This window comes from Zalophus californianus, chromosome 1 (genome assembly GCF_009762305.2).
Source record: "Zalophus californianus isolate mZalCal1 chromosome 1, mZalCal1.pri.v2, whole genome shotgun sequence".
NCBI lineage: Eukaryota > Metazoa > Chordata > Mammalia > Carnivora > Otariidae > Zalophus > Zalophus californianus.
Genome location: NC_045595.1, coordinates 21,144,191 through 21,165,040, shown reverse-complemented (window position 1 = coordinate 21,165,040; position 20,850 = coordinate 21,144,191). Strand labels below are relative to the sequence as shown.

The following is a 20,850-nucleotide window of genomic DNA, read 5'->3' as shown; positions in this document are numbered from 1 at the left end:
CCCCTTGCAAACAGCATATGCATGAATTTCTATTAATATACGGGTGATAATCTTTTTACCTGGAATTTCATCTCTTTACAGTTTTTTTTTTTTTTCATCTCTTTACAGTTTTAGTAATAACATTATATTCGGATGTATTTCTGTCATCTACATTTCCACTTTATCTCATTTTGTAATCTTTTCTCTTGTTTTTCTTTCTGCCTTCTTTTGGTTTCATTTTGTTATTCCCTCTTCTCTACAATTTGGGGGTTGTAAAATCTATTGATACCTCTTGGTTCTTATTCAAGAAGCTTTAATGTGCATAATTAACTTACTAAAGTCAAAAGTTAATCAGCATCTTAAACCTCCTTCTAAACAATACAGAGACCTTAGAATAATTCAACTCTGATCTGCTGATGTTTTGTATTTTAGTTCTGTCATGGCAGATTTTTTTTTTTAATTTATTTTTGGGGTGCCTGGGTGGTACAGTCGGTTGAGCATCCGACTCTTGATTTTGGCTTGGATTGTGATCTCAGGATCCCTGGATCAAGCCCTGCAAGGGCTCTGTGCTCAGTGGGGAGTCTGCTTGAGGATTCCGTTTCCCTTTCTCCCTCTGCCCCTCCCCCTGCTTGCATTCTCTCTCTTAAATAAATGAATCTTTAAAAAAAAAAAGATTTTATTTTTAAGTAATCTTTGCACCCAGCATGGGACTGGAACTCACAACCCCAAGATGAAGAGTCATACACTCCACTGACTGAGCCAGCCAGGCACACCTGTTGTGGCAGATTTTTAATCCCATAAAATAATGTTACTGTTTTTTTTTTTTATTTTTTTAATGTTACTGTTTTATAGATAGTATTTGTTTTTACTCACATTCTTTTTTTTTTTTTTAGTTTATTTATTTAAAGTAATCTTTACACACAACATGGGGCTCAAACTCATGGCCCTGAGATCAAAAGTCGCATGTCGTTTTGACTGAGCCAGCCAGGTGTCCCCATTCTTTTTTCTTTTATTGCCATCAAGAAGTCCTCTGTCAATATAATTTTAGTTCCTTTAAAGGTTAGCTCTGTTTTCTTTCTGGCTGTCTTTGGTGTCTTGTTGTCTCTTGTGTTCTATGGTTTCACGGTGATGTGTCTAGATATGAATATCTTTTTATTAGTATAGTTTGGGAATTATAGGGCTTTCTAAATCTTTGATGTTTTTCATCAGCTCTGATAAGTTTGCAGCTGTTCTGTCTTTACATGCTGCCCCTGCCGTGCTCTCTCTCCTGCTAGAACTCTGGGTGTTCTATTAGAGCCCTCTCACATCTCTGTCTCTCCTTTCATATTCCCCTTTTTAGTGCCTGTGTTGCTTTTTAAGTAATTTCTTTAGTTCTTCCAGTTTTCTTTGAAATCTGCTCTTAAACCATGCTATTGAGTTCTTACATTTTAATATTTATATTTTTCTTGTTTTGGAAGTAGTTTCTTTTTCAGGGTTTCCTGCAATTTGCTTATATTTTTCAATCCCATTGTTTCTTTAAAAATGTTCAACGTACTTATTTTTCATTCTATGGCAGACAATTCCAATATCTGAAATACTTGCATGTCTGATTTTGCGGTTATTTCTGCTGGCTTTCTTGTGTGTTTCATGAATTTTAACCTTGAGCTCATATTTCTTGGAACTTGCTCTCTAGAGATTGAGGCTTAGATTGAAGTTGGGTTCATTCATTTTAGTGTGTTGCTTATCCCAGGCACCTGGCCTATCTTTGTTAGGGCTAGCGTATGATGAAGAGTTCTCGGAGGAGATTCATCCCATGCCTCTCCTCCCTGCAGTGCTATGGTTTGAGATAAGCACAAGTTGAGCTGGGTGGAGGTTGAGGTGGGTAGTGTTGTTCCCGGGCATCACAGAAACTGAATTGTTTTGAATTCCCACTTACGTTGCAACGGTGGCCTTTGGGTCCCAGCTTCTGGTGGGCCCTGCCCTTTAGATCCTGTCCTGGCAGCCTCAGAGAGAGCCTTGAAAACTAAAGCGTAGGTTTATCTTGTCTTACTCGAGTGAATGTCAGCTTCAGTGTTCTGCATGCTCATCTGGGTTCCTGCTTTTACTCTTTTCTTGCTCTTTTGAGCATTGCTTTGTCCTTACTGGCAGCACCTGGATGCATTTTGAAAGTTTTGTTTTTATTTATTTATTTATTTTAACATTGCGTCCAGTATTGCTTTTACTGGAAAGTTTCAGTTAGAGGTTATCCCTGTTACACTTTAGGAAAAGAAATCTTTAAATAAAGTAGTAAATAGCTTAAAAATAGAAGTAATATTAGAACAATCATTAGCTTCTTTTTTTTTAAAGATTTTTTTAATTTATTTATTTGAGAGGGAATGAGAGATAGAGCACATGAGAGGGAAGAGGGTCAGAGGGAGAAGCAGACTCCCTGCCGAGCAGGGAGCCCGATGTGGGACTCGATCCCGGGACTCCAGGATCATGACCTGAGCCGAAGGCAGTCGCTTAACCAACTGAGCCACCCAAGCGCCCCAACAATCATTAGCTTCTATCCTTTACACTTACAGCCCTTAAACTGGGTCTTATCTTTTAAATTGCGTGTCTTCATGTATGAGTAATTAGTGTTAATTTTTTTAATTTAATTTTTTTTAAGATTTTATTTGTCAGAGAGAGAGCACAAGCAGGGGGAGTGGCAGGTAGAGGGAGAACCAGGCTCCCCGCTGAGCAAGGAGCCCGATGGGGGACTCAATCCCAGGACCTTAGGATCATGATCTGAGCCGAAGGCAGACGCTTAACTGACTGAGCCACCAGGTGTCCCTATTAGTGTTAATTTAACAAATCATTTATCTTTTGCCTCAAATCTTAATGTAATGAGATAGGGCATAAATAAATAAAGTAATATGATTTCAGAATGCCTTTAAAACATATGCTTAGTTCTTCAGAAGAGGAATTGAGGCCCATGTATCTTTTAGTCATAAAGATTTCTAAATTTGGGGTCCCCTGGGTGGCTCAGTTGTTAAGCATCTCCCCCTGCTTGTTTCCTCTCTCGCTGTGTCTCACTCTGTCAGATAAATAAAATCTTAAAAAAAAAAGAGATTTCTAAATTTGTAGTAGGGGGTTCAACATTAATGTTTTAGAATGCTTTAAAAGTCATTGATTTACAATAAAATACTAAAGTGAAATTTTTTTCTCTTGTCTTTGTTAATTTGTACAGCCAGATTCTCCTGAGTATAAAGCTGCTTGCAAACTGTGGGATTTGTACCTTCGAACAAGAAATGAGTTTGTTCAAAAAGGAGAAGCAGATGATGAAGATGATGATGAAGATGGGCAAGACAATCAAGGCACAGTGACCGAAGGAGTGAGTGTGTAGCTGGGATGAGTAAGATGGACCATTGGGAGGTGGACAGGGCCCTCCTGCCTGTGATTTCTTCTGTGCTGTTATGGGAAGCTGGGCTTCCTGTGGAGTTGTGTTGGTAACTAGGGGAGGGTAAGGGGGCATATGAACAGAGAGCCCCACTCCCAATTACAGGGGATCCTAGGACATCCTGGACAATGTTGCCATGAGTTGCTCTTACATTGATGCATATTTCCTTAGTTTTAAGGAGGACCTTCATATTATCAAGGACTATTCCAGTATTGCTGGATTGAGATATCTTATAAGAGTAGTCAGTGTTATGATTAAATGTTGGAGAGTCATTGGAATCACTTTAGGAATATTTTTTGTAGATTATGCTGCTGCTGTTCCTAGAACATGCCAAATGAGCTCCTGCCTCTAGAATTTTGCAGTTGCTCTTCTTCTTAGGACGTGTTTCCTTTGGCTCTTCCTGTGACTGGCTCTTTTTCATGATTCTGATATCACTTAAAATAATGACAGCTAGGAGTGGACTTTCCTGACCACCTATCTAAATTGTTTGCCCTGTAACCCCTCCTTTCCCATCATCACATCACTGTTCTATGGTCCTCAGTTTTTTGTTACTATATGTGAAATAACTTGTTTGTTTACATGTTTATTTTCTTTATTCTTCCAAAGAGAATGATAGCTCCACAAAAAATACCACCTTATGCAGCTATTCCTGGGCATCTAAAACTGCCTGGTATGTAGGTACTGATAAATACTTGATGAATGAACACACATGTTAAAAAAGGAAAAAGGATAATAAAAGTAAGGACATCTCTCTTCTGTAGCTAAATAGTGAGATACCCAAAACAGAGCATTCCTTTGCTTCCCTGGGTTAACCTAAATAGACCTTCTCCTGAAACTTCAACACAGAAAAAAGTGGTCGATGAATTTCTCAAAAATGTAAATATTTCGGGGCGCCTGGGTGGCTCAGTCGGTTAAGCATCTGACTCTTAGATTTGGCTCAGGTCGTGATAATGGAGCCCCGCATTGGGCTCTGTGCTCAGCGTGGAGTCTGCTTAAGATTTTCGCTCTCCCTCTGCCTCCCCGCCACTCACACACCCACGTGCTCTCACTTTCTCTCTTGCTCTTAAAAAAAAAAAAAAAAAAGTAACTACTTCTTGGAGTCTCAAATGTAGTTCTTAGGTACCTTGTCAATTTCTTTCTAGCAGTTAAATGATTAGAATTAGGTAGAAGGCAATTAACCAGGGAGTCCCTAGAATTTTATTCTCTGGTATTAATATAGGGACAGCAGTTAACCCCATGCTTTCTTGAGCAGAACATTACCTACAGAGGGCTCAGTCTTCTTATAGGCCTCCAGGGTTCTAGTCAAAAATGAAACCGCCTGCATTTAGGACTTGCCTGTGTTTCTTTGGTAAGAAATTGGGAGGATCTTGCGCCTTCATATTTATACCTCCCAGGGCTGCTTCTTGGCCCTAAGTTCTTGTGAAGGGAGAGGGAATTTTCAAGCTTCTCGTTTTTAAATTCAGAATGATTTCCTTGGAGTTTTCCCAGTTGTGGAAATACGTTGTATGAATGCATTCACACACCGTGCTCTAGGTCATCTACAACACATGTTTCCAAGATAGCTGGTTGGGTTGGGAGGAGAGGAATCTTGGCTGCAGAATATACTCTCCTCTTTTTGAAGCTTACTCTGTGGTACTGTGTTTTAGCCAGGAAGTAAATGACTGAAGCATGGGTATTTTAGTCTGCTTTCATCAGTGTTTTGTTGGTTCTCTAAGCTTATGTGGTTGGGGACTCTCAGCTAATCACATGGTTTATCTGTTAAGTATTTGTTATGTGTCTGTTACTGCCAGGTACTGTGCTAGGCTAAGAGATGTTCGTGCTTTCTGTGGAGTTAATGTTGGACCTTAAAATTGAGACTGTACCAAATAAAAAAGATCTGTTAGATGAGGACACAAATACCAGTGCTTTTATGATTCGAGTGAGAAATACCATTAACCTTTCTTTTCTTTTATATGTACAAAACATGGTTTGGACATGAAGTACATTTTCTAGAACTCTTTTAAGATTTATTTATTTTAGAGAGAGTGAACATGGCGGGGAGGGGCAGAGGGAGAGAATCTCAAGCAGACTCCCTGCTGAGCGTGGAGTCCAACACGGGTCTTGATCTCACAACCCCAAGATCATGACCAGAGTCAAAAGAGTTGGGTGTTTAAACAGTTGAGCCACCAGGTGCACCCATTTTCTATAACTCTTAACTCAAACATGCTAATGCTCACTGTAGAAACCAGCTTCAGACTCAGACCATTCCTGACCAAGTACTGTTTGGGGCATATACTTTCCCATGTTGAAATAGTGACTAAGGTAGGAGCAAGTCAGCCAGTCTGCAGGGCAGAAGTAATGTGCGTCATTTGATTTAATCTCCATTCATTTTTTTTTAATTTTTTATTGTTATGTTAATCACCATATATTACATCATTTGTTTTGGTGTAGTGTTCCATGATTCATTGTTTGTTCATAACACCCAGTGCTCCACGCAGAATGTGCCCTCTGTAATACCCATCACCAGGCTGACCCATCCCCCTACCCTCCTCCCCTCTAGAACCCTCAGTTTGTTTTTCAGAGTCCATCATCTCTCCTGGTTCGTCTCCCCCTCTGACTTACTCCCTTTCATTCTTCCTCTCCTGCTATCTTCTTCTTTTTCTTTTTTCTTAAAATATGTTGCGTTATTTGTTTCAGAAGTACAGATCTGTGATTCAACAGTCTTGCACAATTCACAGCGCTCACCGTAGCATATACCCTCCCCAGTGTCTATCACCCAGCCACCCCATCCCTCCCAACCCCGTCTCCATTCATTTTTGAGATAGCTTGAATTCTGTCGTTAGATCTGACGGAGTACCCCATGGGTAGAAGTATATATTTCCAGCTTTACATACATCCTTGTTCTACCAGAATATTAGGACTTCAGTAGATAGGAACAACGATGTAGAGAGAGTCAGGTATCATGGGACATGTTTTCTCTGTCTCAGTTGCTCAGACCCTAAAAAGGTTTGCATTTCCATTATTTCATATATATGGCACTTGAATTTCACTGTTACAGTGTTTACTGTGGAGTAGAGTTCAGTAAAAAGACCTGATCCAAGGGATTTAGTTACTGAAGTAACATAATGAGCCTCCTTAGTTTCACATATGCCATTCTGGGGATACAAGCCCCATGTCCAACATCAGAGTGTTTCTGTTCTGTGGTATTCTTGAAACTTACTAAGTAAGCACTGTTTACAAGTTGCTTTTTTGAATTAACTTTAACATTTTAGCATTGATTTTTGGATTTCTCTCACAGTCCTTCTCTCTCCCTTCTCTCCTTCCTGCTACTGCTAACCAGTCTTCTCCAAGTTACTTGAAGGAGATCCTGGAGCAGCTTCTTGAAGCCATAGTTGTAGCCACAAATCCATCAGGACGTCTCATTAGTGAACTTTTTCAGAAACTGCCTTCTAAAGTGGTAAGTGATGCAATTAAAAATAGGTGAGTTAAAGTGTGTTTTTGCTTAGCTTGGTTTTCGTTTTTCAGTACTTCAGAAAATTTATTAGTTTTTAGTAAATAAGGTAAAGTTAGTGAAAGGCATTGGAGGCTGCCAAGTGATCCTCCTTGAGGCCACAGCAGCAAGCCTAAAGTTGTGAGTTTAAAACAAAATTGTTTTTGATTGGTTATTCTTACTGTTTATCTGTTTTTCTTTTTCTATTGTAAAATATATGTAAGATTTACCAATTAACCATTTTAAGTGTACAGTTCAGTTGAGGTGTAAGTACATTCATGTTGTATGTCCATCTCCTTAATTAAAACTCTGTATCCAGGGGCGCCTGGGTGGCTCCGTTGTTAAGTGTCTGCCTTCGGCTCAGGTTATGATCCCAGAGTCCTGGGATCAAGCCCCGCATCAGGCACCCTGCTCAGCCGGGAGCCTGCTTCTCCCTCTCCTACTCCCCCTGCTTGTGTTCCCTCTCCTGCTGTCTCTCTCTGTCAAATAAATAAATAAAATCTTAAAAAAAAACCCTCTGTATCCATTAAACAATAACTCCCCATAAAATAAAATACAAACAAACAAAAAAACCAATTAACTCCCCACTCCCTCTCAGCCCCCAGCTTCTGGCAGCTACCATTCTGTGTTCTCTCTCTATGAATTTGACTATGCTAAGTACCTGATCATAAGAGGACTCATACAATATTTATCCTTTTATATCTGGTTTATTTCATTTAGCATCATGTATTCAGGGTTCATCCAGGTTGTAGCATGTGTCAGAATTACTTTCTTTTTTTAAAGCTAAATAATACTCCCATTGTGTGCATATACCACATATTATTTGTCCATTCATCTGTCAATGGACACTGGGTTGTTTCCAAGATTGGTAATTCTTAAATAACAAAATAAGTACCTAAACTAAGCCTTTTATTTAATGAAAGAGAAGAAACATTCTCTTTGCTCAGGAGACAGAATGAGAAGAAGATAAATGAGTTCTTCCTCTTTTAGTTCTGATATGGTGATGGAGAAGAGAGAGATCTAATAGCACTCATCTACCCCAAAGAGGAAGAGGTTTTCTAGACAAGTGAGATCCTTTGAAAGTGGTAGGGCCTCTCATGGCTTCATAACTGAAAGGCAGTGAACATAGCTAAAGTTCCACGGTAGCACATGGAACTACAAAAATTTCCATGGCCTCAGCGTTCTTGTATTTCTAGACAAGGATATACTTTTAGAAGTACTTCACTGTAGCACTTAATTCCATTGTGATCATTTACTTTTTATCTGCCTCCCTCCCATGTCCCTGAATTTAAGAACAAAGATTATGTCCGATTTTCTTTTGTGTCCCTGCCATGTGGTCAGAATCCAGCATGTCACTGGTGTGCAAGAAATGCTTATTGACTGATGAGTGGCTTGCAGCTTTCCCCATCAGTCATGGGCAAGACTGGTTATTTAGAGATGTGTCTTGACTAGTTGTAGGACAGTTATCACATTAGAAGTAAAGCATAAGGGCACCTGGCTGGCTAAGTCGTTAGAACATGCAACTCTTGATTTTGGTGTCATGAGTTCAAGCCCCATGTTGGGTGTAGACTTTACTTTAAAAAGTTAAAAAAAAAAAAAAAACAAGCATATATGACCACTACTATTCTAAGTGTGGATCTGATTAGAGAAATACAGAGATTATATTGGTCATATGTTTTAAATTTTAAGAAACTTCAAAAATTAAATATAGAATTACCATATGATCCAGCAATTCCACTTTGGGTATATACCAAAGGAATTGGAAGCAGGATCTCAAAGAGTGTACACCCATGTTCACAGCAGTATTACTCAAAATAGCTAAAACATGGGAGCAACCCAGATGTCCCTCAACAGATGACTGGATAAATGAAATGTGGTATACACATACAATGGAGTGTTATTCAGCCTTTAAAAAAAGAATGAGGGGTGCCTGGGTGGCTCAGTCGGTTAAAGCGTCTGCCTTCGGCTCAGGTCACGATCCCATAGTCCTGGGATCAAGCCCCGCGTCCCGCTCCCTGCTCAGCAGGAAGCCTGCTTCTCCCTTTCCCCCTGTCCCTATTTGTTCTCTCGTTCTCTGTCTCAAATAAGTAAATGAAATATTTACAATAAATAAAGAATGAAATTCCGACACATGCTACAATGAACCCGGAACACATTATGGTAAGTGAAATAAGCCTGTCACAGAAGGACCAGTATTACATGTTTCCTCTTGTAGAAGGTACTCAGAATATTCAAATTCATAGAGAAAGTAGAATTGTGGTTTCCAGGGACAGGCAGGAAGGGAGAGGGGGCAGTTACTGTTCAGTGGGTCTGGAGATTTAGTTTGGGAAGATGAAAAGTTTGGAAGACGGATGATGACAATGGTTGCACAATAATGTGAATGTACTTAATGCCACTGAACCACACACTTTTAATGATTAAATGGTAAACCTTTTGTGTATTTAACCACAATAAAAAAACTGTAAGAAAGGAGTATAGTCTTTATTCAAGAACTCTTACTCTGCAGGAGACCATCACCATTGGTCAAGCCACTAAGGGTAACTTGAAGCAATAAAACATTAATATCCTGGGGCACCTGAATGGCTCAGTCAGTTAAGCGTCCTGACTCTTGATCTCAGCTCAGGTCTTTCTCTCAAGGTCATGAGTTCAAGCCCCACATTGGGCTCCATGCTGGGTGTGGAACCTACTTTTAAAACAAAACAGAACCAAAAAACCACACTAATATCCTGTTCCCCCATTCCAGGAGGGCTTTCGGGAACACCATGTAGCAAAAGTTGGTTGGAAAAAGCAGGTTCCCATCGGTCCTTCAGGGTGTGACAGTTTTGAAAGTTGACTGGGACTGGGAGGGGAGGGCAGTTTTTACCTTTCCTTTATGAGCCCTTCCCAAGCTGGACTGGCTGCGTGGGAGAGGGGGATTGTGAATATATAGACCCAACAGCTGGGATTACGCTCCACCCCAGCCTGGGTGACCTTGTTATAATTTGTCTTCTGAACTGTTTCTCAGAAGTAGAATTGGTAAAGAAAGGGGCTAGAAAAGGGGTTCGATCCAAGCAAAGAAAAGAGCAGGGTTAAGAAAGTAGGGTAAGCTGAGGAATCGGATGAGAGGAAGCATCCCTGAGATCATGCCTTCAGCCCAGTAACTGAGTGAAGGCTGTAGCCTCCTGCTTTTTGTTATTGTTTGGGCTTCAAGGACTTGAACAGGTTGGAAGAGCTTGGAGAACCCACACCTCTCCCCCTTGAGTAGACCAGCTTTTGATTTTTGGTCGGCTTCAGTTGTTTCCTTATAAGGAACCAAACCTGTAGAAAAGACTTGGAGCAGTGAATGCACTGTGGGCTTTGTTTTTTTGTTTTGTTTTGTTTTTAAAGATTTTATTTATTTGAAAGAGGGCATGCATTCAGGCGAGGGGCAAGGGTGAGGGAGAATCTCAAGCAGACTCCCCGCTGAGTACGGAGCCTGATACAGGGCGCCATCTCATGATCCTGAGATCATGACCTGAGCTGAACTCAAGAGTCAGACACTTAACCAGCTGAGCCACCCAGACGTCCCTGCACTGTGGGCTTTGTGAAACTCTTCAAGAACATACCTCTAACATACTTAACTTCTGTTCTTGTGATGAGATAATATTTGATAAGAAATCAGAAAGTGCTTATAATTTTATTTTTTTTTAAGATTTTATTTATTTTACAGAGAGAATGAGAGACAGAAACAGAGTATGAACAGGGAGGAGGAGGCAGAGGGAAAGGGAGCAGCAGACTCCCCACCAAGCAGGAAGTCCAATGTGGGGCTTGACCTGAGCCAAAGGCAGACGCTTAACTGACTGAGCCATCCAGGAGCCCCTTTTACTTTGTTTCTTTAATGTAGTTCACTTGAACGTGTTTAGTTTGAAAAAAATTAATTTGACCAAAATAAGTAGAAGCATTAAGTTAAACATGAAGCTAACAAACTTGCAACCTGATGTAGTGTAGATCCTTAAGAATTTTATATGAGGGGTGTCTGGGTGGCATAGTCAGTTAACCATCTGACTCTTAGTTTTGGCTCAGGTCATGATCTGAGGGTGGTGAGATTCAGCCCTGTGTCAGGCTCCACGGTCAGCATGGAGTTTGTCTGAGATTCTTTCCCCCTTCCCCTTCCTCTTCCCCCGCCCCCGTCCATTCGTGGGCACGTGTGCTCTCTCTTTAAAATAAATAAAATCTTAAATAATAATTTTATATGAAATAGAATAATATTGTGTGATTTAGATTGCAAAATTAAAAGAGCTTATAAGAGCATTCAAAAACATTCATCTCTTTCATTTCCAGGCATAAATATGTTAAATTTAAAATTTGTGATTCTGTGAATTTAGAGTATTTCAAACATTAAATTATGGTGTATTAGTTGAATAATGGCAATTACCAAATACTACCTGTAAACTTGTACAGCGTGCTCTTGTGTATTTCATGAAGCTTGTTAAAATTAAATTCTTTCTGCTTCAGCTATAACAAACAATATACTGTACAGCTGTGACTGTAGCCCTGCATCTGACAGAGCTGTTCAGTTGATGAGCAGGTTGTCAGCGTGCTTTCTTGTTTTCTCATTACCTGGATATTTTCTCTTATTTAGCATGCCTGGGTTTTTGTCTTCCAGCAATATCCAGACTATTATGCAATAATTAAGGAGCCTATAGATCTCAAGACCATTGCCCAGAGGATACAGGTATGAAGATGACCATATTGTAACCATATATGGTTTAGGGCAGATCAGCCTGAGGTCTTTTTTAGGGGCTTTTAGAAAACAGAAGCAGATGTCTTTGTAAGGGGTTCTTAGCAATATAATAAACAGTTTGGAGTGGTATAACTGATTATCGCTTTGGAGGAGGTAGCATAGTGTCCCTTTTGCATTTTATCTGTAGGGGGGAAAGCAGAATTTTCATTGGCATAGTAAATCTTGCTCTTAGGACAAAAATTAAAAGCACTGGGCGTAGACATTTCTGGTTGTGAAAGGCCCATTAGCAGTAAAGCTTTGTTGTTTATTCTTACCTGCTTCCAAATAGTTTGATGTCTCAGAATAAATTACCTTCAGTATATGTTAGAGTGTAAGGTCAGTGGAAACAGAGACTTTGTTCTTCCCGGTATCTCCAGCGATGGCAGCAGCCAACGCTCACCTGGCATTGCTAGGTGCCTGCTCTGTTCTAAGTGCTTTATATGTATTAGCTAATTCTGACAGCCACTCCGTGAGGTAGATACTATTATTATTCCTGTTTTACAGGTGAGACAACTGAAGCACAGAGATGGTAAGTCACTGGCTCAAGTCATCAGCTAGTAAGGAGAAGAGTTGGGATTTGAAGCTAGACATTCTGACTCCAGAGTCTGTGCTCTTAACCTCTGCACTGTTACTGCCTCTCCACAGAGTAGGTGCTCAGTAGATGTTTATTGAGTGAATGAATGATGAAATTTAAAACCTGATGATTAGAAGTTAAAGAAGGTGTAGGGAAGAAAGAGCCAAATCTTACCAGAAACCCAGTTTTTAGAGTTGTACCGACATGGGTTACTTTCCAGCTCTGCTCCTTACTAGCTATATCACTTCAGTCAGGTGACTTCCTCTGCTCTATGCTGAGTGTAGTGTTACCAGTTTGCAGACTTGGAGGGGGCAGTGATAATGGATGTGAAGCATCTCACAGAGCACCTGTGGGCTGTGGCCTTGGTCAGTGTGAGTTTGTGATCCTCCCAGAGTAAGGAGGGTTTGGGGCTCCCAATAGATAAAATGAAAAGGAAAATTTAATGTGTCACATGGTCTCGTTGAGAAAGGAGACTGAAGGCACATGGTTTGCCAGGAGGGAGAAACTTCCTTGGCTTTAAAATTCTAGGAGAGTAGTAAAGAGTAACAGTGTAGTGATTACTGGTACCATAATACACTTCACAGAATGTTAAAATACAGATTCTCTAATGTATCACCTGATTTTTAAGGCAGATCCCTAGCCACTACTGGTAATGACTTAGTCTCCTAAAACTCCTGGGGTTCATAACATCTACCTTGGGGGAAGATGTTTTTGTAATACTGAAATTCACATCAGATCTTTAGACATCCCTACCCCAGCCCCAGCCTTCTCTCTCAGACCTCTCTCCTTGTCTGTTCTTCCTTCCAAAAGCCCCATAGAAGCACCTCCTTTTGTCATCACCCTAAGCAAGGTCTTGTCCTCTTATGTCCAAGTTACTGTAATAGTCCTTACTGCTTCTCTGATGAAAGGCTCTCTGGTCCTTTCTGCATGTTGCTTCCTGACCCTAGTTTTCTTCCTATTTTATTCTTCCTCTCTATTGCACAGCCCAGAGCCTTGTCACTTGTTTGTAGTGCCTCCACTAGCAAATCACAGTTTTGTAGCTGTGCAACGGAAACCAACTCTGAATAACTCCAGTAGAAGGGGAATCCCTGAAAAGAGTACCAGATAGCTCATGGAATTGTTGGGAAGGCAAGCTGGAGAACTAGCCTTAGGGAAGTAGGCAGAACTCAGGGATATCATGACACAGCTGAGGTCATGTAGTCTCTTTGTGGTGCCATTGCTGTTCCCAGTGTCATCTGCCACTGTGGGTCCTGGACGCCCACTGCTCCATTGCCCTTTGCGGGAGGTAGGAACGCATTTTTTCTATTCCCTTGCCCTCACTTTAGTCTCTCAAGGCTCAAGCATGAATTATCTCCCCTTGCCCTGGCTGCCAGGCTGCTAGCAGTGCTATTATCCACTTTTACCCTCTATTGTGGAAAGTAGGTTCCTCCCTAGCACCTGTACTAGGATTTTTTCCAAATAAAGAGGGTGCTCAGGGGTGCCCTGGCTGGCTCGGTCAGTGGAACATGCGACTCTTGATCTTGGGGTTGTGAGTTCAAGCCCCATGTTGGGTGTAGAGATTACTTAAAAATAAAATCTTTAAGAAAAAAGGAAGGTAAACAGAGAGTGCTCAGATGTTGGGTATCCTCACTTGGCAGATCACCAGCTACTCTCCTTTGCCTGGCTGCCTGGATTTTGCCTCATTTGTCCTTACCTATACAGCCTCTGCTTATGGTTCTACCTTCCCTAATCCTCCACTCCACTTAATTTGGTTTTCTCAGTCTCTCTAGAATGTGTCTGTTCGTTTCTGTGTTCTTCTCATTAATCATGTGTACCTTTTGCTTAGAGTGTCTTCCTCTTTCCTTTTCTTTGAAAATTGAAGGCAGTTCTAAGTCTCCCTGGATTATTTGGGATTGAGTGAGCCTTAAGATGTGACAGCTCTAACATGGAGCCTAGTACATAGTAGGTACTCAAAAAGTGCAACCTCTGTGCTAGACTATTTTATCTGAAGTGGGCTTTAAAACTAGAGGAGTTTTACTTCACACCCTTAAGTCCACCTTAATGGATTAGTATTCATGAAGTACTTAGAATAGTGCTTGGCACATAGTAAGCACTGTGTGTTTGCTGAATTAAACAACTTTTACATTATTTGATCTTTTAAAAATTATAAATTTTTGTGAAACTAACATAGCTCTGGTTGTTACCTATTCTCAAAAACTTGTGTGTAAATGGACAATTTTAATAGTTTATAAAAGAGAAAATGACTTTATATATTGTTCACATGTGTATTTTCCAATAAAGTCTTTGAATATGGTGAGAATTTAAAAATATATGGAGTTCTTTTTTTTAAAGGTCATGCTGATTAACTTTCAATTAAGAGGAACTGCTATATTTTGTTGTTTACTCTAGAATGGAAGCTACAAGAGTATTCATGCAATGGCCAAAGATATAGATCTCCTAGCAAAAAATGCCAAAACTTATAATGAGCCTGGTTCTCAAGTATTCAAGGTTAGTTTTTCGCTGTTGTTTTCGTTGGTTAGAGTAGATACCTTAATTTAGAGCCAGCAATTTTTATATAACAACTTTATTGATATGAAATTCACATCATACCATACATTTAATTCAAAGTGTACAATTTAATGGTTTTTAGTCTATTCACAGAGTTGTGCAACCATGACCACAGTCAGTTAGCAGTCACTCCATTTGCTCCCTGTCTCCCCATTTTAGGAACACTGGCCTACTTTCTGTCTCTGTGAATTTGCTTATTCTTGGCATTTCATTTAAATGGAATCGTACAAATGTGGTCCTTTGTGACTGGCTTCTTGCACTGAGCATGATGCTTTTAAGGCACTCATGCTGCAGCATGTATCACTTCTTCATTCTTTTCATTGCTAAGTAATACTCCATTGCATTTATATACCATGTTTTATTTACCCACTTATCAATTGCTAGACATTTGGATTGATTCCACTTTACGGCTATTATAAATAATGCTGCTGTGAACATTCATGTGTAAGTTTTTACGTGGACATAGTATTTTCATTTTTCTTGGCAATATACCTAGGAATGGCGTTGCTGGTCTACATGTAACTATATATTTAGCTTTTTGAGGAACCACCAAATTGTTTTCCAAAGGAGCTGTACTATTTCACATTTGCATTAGAAATGTGCAAGTGTAATTTCTCCACATTCTAACACTTGTTTTCCACTTTTGTTTTTATGATAGCCATCCTCATGGGTGTGAAGTAGTATCTCATTGTGTTCAAATATCATTTCCCTGATGATTAGTGATGTTGAACATCTTTTTGTGTGTATTTGAGCCATTCATATATCTTTGAAAAACTTTTTATTCAGATCCTTACCCCATTTTTTTATTGGGTTACCTGTTTTTTAATTGTTGAATTGTTAGATTTCTTTATATAGTCTGGACATTAGAGTAGATACATGATTTACAAATATTTCTCCCATTCTGTGGATTGTTTCTACTTTCATGGTAGTGTCCTTTGACACAAAGTTTTTAATTCGTTAAGTCCAGTTTGTCTGCTTTTTCTTTGGTTGCTTGTATTTCTAGTGTCTTGTATAAGAAAGCATTAATCCCACGCCACAAAGATTTACACCTATGTTTTTATCTAAGAATTTTATAGTTTCAGCCCTTAAACCTAAATGTATCCATTTTGAATTTATTTTTGTATACTTGAGGTAGATGTGAGGTAGGGATCTACATTCATTCTTCCACACGGGATATTCATTTTTCCCAGCACCTTCTATTCAAAAGACTGTTCTTTCCCCCACTGAATTGCGTTGGCACCCTTGTTGAAAATCAGTTGACTATAGGTGTATGGGTTTATTTCTGGAATCTCAGTTCGATTCCATTCATTTATATATCTATGTTTATGCCAGATGTAAGGTTTGTTTTTGATCTACTTTTTAGTTAAATATTGATTTAGTCTCTCCTTTAAACTTCATAAATATAAAAAGCAATTTCTGTAGTGCAACACACAATGTGAAATGACCATTTCATTGCTTTGCAATTCTCTCCTAGAAATTTTGTACTCCTATAACACAGTTGCTTCTAGACATTTCTTGAATTAATAATATGTCATTGGGAATTTAGCAGAGGACTCTCAGAAAACCTTTTGGGAGTAAAATTATTTTAAACTTTCAGAATGCTGCCTCAAATATAGTTGCTTTTGGTAGTTAACCTACCTTTCACCTTTTAATAAACTTTCATCTTTTAAGAACCTTCGAGTGAAAATCGGAAACGAGCTATGAAATTCCTGTATTCTTAGTCCTTGATAGGACAGTAATAGTAGAGTACCAATAATTTGTTGATGCAGTTAGGTTGTACTTTTTGGTCTATTTTATCTAAAATAAATTTTAGAAGGGAAACTAGATTTGATATATTAATATGCTATTGATTTAAGCAAGTACATTCATCCTAAATTTGTATGCATAGTCTTTAATCTTAGAAGTGTATCTTTGTATCAATTTTTAGGTCAGTGGACACAGAGTTGATTGTATTTTCACCCATTTTTCCTTGTTCACTGTTAGATCTTTGTGCATTACTTGACTAATTGTGAAAGAGCTAGGAGGCTTTTTAACTTATGTATAATTGTGATGATGTTTTCAAAGATTGTGGAAAGGTTAGAGGATGCAGCTTTATGGATAGTAAATGGAAGCCTACTCCAAATGGAACAGTGCCATAGAAAGTGTCCATTGCATGACTGAGGGCATTTTAAACTGTCCTTTTTTTCCTAAACCAAGTAATTTTATCTTGACAGGATGCAAATTCTATAAAAAAAATATTTTATATGAAAAAGGCAGAAATTGAACATCATGAAATGGCTAAGTCAAGCCTTCGAATGAGGTATGTTTTTAAAATGTCTATAATCGGGGCTCCTGGGTGGTTCAGTCAGTTAAACATCTGCCTTTGGCTTGGGTTATGATCCCGGGGTCCTGGGATCGAGTGCCACATCAGGCCCCCTGCTCAACAGGGAGCCTGCTTCTCCCTCTGCCCTTCTCCCTGCTCGTGCTCTCTCTCTCTCTCAAATAAATAAAATCATAAAAAATAATAAAATGTCTAAAATCCTTGTGCCTTTATTATTTACCAAATTTTCTAGCTGGTGGAATCAGTGCAGTGGAAAACAGGATGTATGTTGCATTTGAAAATTATATTTACAGTTGATAACGTGATTCTGAGGAGAATAGATATAACTCTTACTCGGCCCTTCATTGCAGCCGGAAGGCTTTATTTAAAAACAAATGATTTTGGGTATGCCTGGGTGGCTCAGTTAAGCGTCTGCCTTCAGCTCAGGTCATGATCCCAGGGTCCAGGGATCGAGTCCCGCATCGGGCTCCCTGCTCAGCGGGGAACCTGCTTCTCCTTCTCCCTCCTGCTTCCCATGCTTGTACTCACTTGCTCTCTCTCTGTCAAATAAATAAAATCTTAAAAAAAAAAATTTAATAACAATTTTTGAGGCTAAACACTATTATCTGCTCTTATTGCTATATACATGTTTATATGTAACATGTATTACATATAAGTGTATATAACATAAGCATATACAGGGGCGCCTGGATGGCTCAGTCGTTAAGTGTCTGCCTTTGGCTCAGGTCATGGTCCCAGGGTCCTGGGATCGAGCCCCGCCTCAGGCTCCCTGCTCCTCAGGAAGCCTGCTTCTCCCTCTCCCACTTCCCCTGCTTGTGTTCTCTCTCTCGCTGTGTCTCTCTCTGTCAAATAAATAAAAATTTAAAAAAAACATATACATAATATTATATTTGTGTGTAAAATATGATAGTATATATTTATATCGGCAGCGAGAGCGTTTAGCCAGATGTCAGGAGATCTAAAGTCTCATCCTGGCTCTTTCTTGTGCAAGGACTAGGACTTTGAACAAGTCTGACTTCTGGGATTCCATTTCCTCCTTCGAGAAATGGAAGCTGGAGTGACTGCTTTCAAAGCCTCTGACCCTGACATTTCTTTCATTACCAGATCCTTGGTCACTGCAGGGACCATAAGCTCTCCAGGACCAGCCCTTACCCATTCTCTTCAGCAGAGTCCTCAGGTTTTGGAGCAAAGCCTGCTGTATAGTAATGGCTCAGAAATATATGAGCGTTTCTACTTAGAAAAAAACAACAGCAAAAGATGGTTGCTTCCTTTTTGTTTACCCACCATTCTGATTTCAGCTGTCAATTTTCTGAGTTTCTTTTTATCTTATTTCTGGATAGGACTCCATCAAATGTGGCTACAGCCAGGCTGACAGGTCCTTCACACAGTAAAGGCAGCCTTGGTGAAGAGAGAAATCCCACTAGCAAGTATTACCGGTGAGAGAGTGAGTGTGTTTAGTCTGAGAACTGACCTTGTTTATGACACTAGGCTTACTAGTGTTTCCCAGATGGCTATCATGAAGTAATTCTTTGGGATATGATTGGGTTATTATGTTAAAAGGTTGAGGTGCTATAGTAGGCCTGACCTGACTTCTGGAAAATGCTGAAGCAGAAGTTACTTGTCAGGTAGTGTTTAATATTTCCAGTAAAATAAATTGTGATCAAATACTAAAAGATTTTTGTATTCAAAATAGAATTTGTGTTCGTTGTAGAATATGAACACCTTAGAAGAGGATTAACCAGTAATGATGAATGAATCTTTATTTTTTATAAAATAAGGAGTAGTGTTGCATTTAAGTAACACACAATTGAAAGTAGCCTATTTTAGGCTTTCTACACCATTCCCTCTTTTTTGAGAGAAACAAAAATTGGTCTTGGCTAAGATTGATTATGGGGACTATAAAATGTACAAAGATAAATTGATCACACAGTTGAATAGAAATTCTTTTTCTTTGATGTGAATGCTTTGTTAACAGTTCCTGTTTCGTGTAAAGTAACCAGATGATTATAACATCTTTCCTTGTCTTCTGATTGTTTGTTTTTCTTTGTAGTAATAAAAGAACAGTCCAAGGGGGTCGTTTGTCAGCAATTACCATGGCACTTCAGTATGGCTCAGAAAGTGAAGAGGATGCTGCCTTAGCTGGTAGGCATTAGGTTGTGACTAGTTAATGCCTTCTCAGTGGATCTTCCAGTGAAGGAAGATTAAAGTAACTTTGGTCTGGCTGGGAGTTCGTCCATTTTTGGAGTACATGCTGTTTTGTTTGCACTCTTTAGTTGGCAGACTTATCAAAACCTTATTTTATGTTACAGCTTGTATCTAAGTAAATAAATACTTCTATAAAAACAATTGGTTTGCTAGCCTTAGCAGATCCTGTTTTCAAGCGTATAATGATAAATAGTGAGTGAGTACTAGTGATGCCATTGGGAAACCCAATGGAGACATTCATACCATCTTAGATTTCCAGGCCACTGGCTTATATTTTCAGTAGGCTATAATTTCTTCTTGGCCAGAGCTTCTGATTTAAAGATAGATGTTAAAAAAAAAAAATAGATGTAAATTACAATCAGCGCAGCATAGTCAGTTGTCATTTAAACAAGTCCAGCAAAGGGCATTGGGCAATAAAATCCACGTAAAAGTATACTATCTGTTAAATAGCGAAGAACATACCTGTAGAGGTATGTTTGATTTCATTGTCTTTCTCTGCAGTGTGATATAATGTTCTTTATTTTACTACAGATAATGTTTATATGTACAGATAAAATTTGTTTCATGAAATTACTCTGGCATATTGTCTGATTTCATAATCAAGTAGGAGGACAGATTTTTCTACCTGTGTCTTATTTTCTGTTAAATCTATAGAAGTTTCATAATTACTGTAGACTACTTACTAAGAGTATAAATTTAATTTTTTTGACACTCATCTACAAAACTTTTTTTTTTTTAACTTAAATCAGGTCTGGTGTTATCAAAAATTGAAGGAAAATTTGTTTTTATTAGCTTTGTTTTTTGCTTGTTATAAAAGTGACACACATGTTTAGGTTTCCTTCTAACATTTGGTTACTTTATTAACCTTATAAGTAGCATAACAAATTGAAGGAAAACCCACCTAAAAAGTATTTATTGCTTTTTTTTTTCCCCTAACAAATAGTACCTTTGTCACACGAGGGTTCTTATTTAGTGACCTTAGCTATTAAAACAAAGTAAATGCCAATCAACTTTGTATGTAGTAGATCATTCAGGCTGTTCTGTCTGCATAGCTGTTTATCCTTGATTTAGGCAAGATTCTAATCTGTTTGGTTTCTACTTCCTGCTGCTGGAAACAACTTAGGGGATAGGGTACAGTGAAAATAGCAAAGAAAGGATAACTGATGATCTTGGAGCAACAAGAAAAAGCCCATGGAAAGAAGGCATAAGAATCCAGAAAGTGTGGCCTGTCTTCTTGAGGTGATTTGTTTTAGAGACAAACCATACTGTGCAGCCTAGGGCAGGTAGAGAAGAGCACCCACTCGCAGTAACTCTAAGAACAGAAATGGGGTGGGGAATAGAATCAGAAAAACAGATCAACCTTTCAGTCCTCCCCCACAAAAATAAGATAGGAAGGCAAAAAGAAACAGAAAAAGAGACAAATGGAAAGCATAAAGATGAGAGAAACAACTCCAAAAATTATATCAGAAATCACATCAGTGTTGATGACCCAAATTTGCCAACTGTAACAGTTTTAGATTTTTTTAAAAAATCAGGTTGTATGCTGATTACAAGAGACACATTTAAAATGTAGAAATAGAGGAAAGTTTAAAAGGATAGAAAAAGATACACGGGG

The 20,850-nt window shown here is 39.0% G+C and overlaps 1 protein-coding gene across 19 annotated transcripts in view; it reads left to right on the top strand.

The window, feature by feature from the left end:
* The window catches only part of PBRM1 (polybromo 1), a 115,948-nt gene that overhangs the window by 20,249 nt on the left and 74,849 nt on the right, over positions 1 to 20,850 (top strand). For all 19 annotated transcript variants that reach the window (XM_027582392.2, XM_027582382.2, XM_027582384.2 and 16 more), the window contains 7 exons: positions 3,170 to 3,313; positions 6,699 to 6,815; positions 11,473 to 11,541; positions 14,552 to 14,650; positions 16,924 to 17,009; positions 18,371 to 18,466; positions 19,081 to 19,172. In XM_027582392.2, the coding sequence (XP_027438193.1) occupies positions 3,170 to 3,313; positions 6,699 to 6,815; positions 11,473 to 11,541; positions 14,552 to 14,650; positions 16,924 to 17,009; positions 18,371 to 18,466; positions 19,081 to 19,172 (703 nt within the window). The remainder of the gene's footprint in view (positions 1 to 3,169; positions 3,314 to 6,698; positions 6,816 to 11,472; positions 11,542 to 14,551; positions 14,651 to 16,923; positions 17,010 to 18,370; positions 18,467 to 19,080; positions 19,173 to 20,850) is intronic.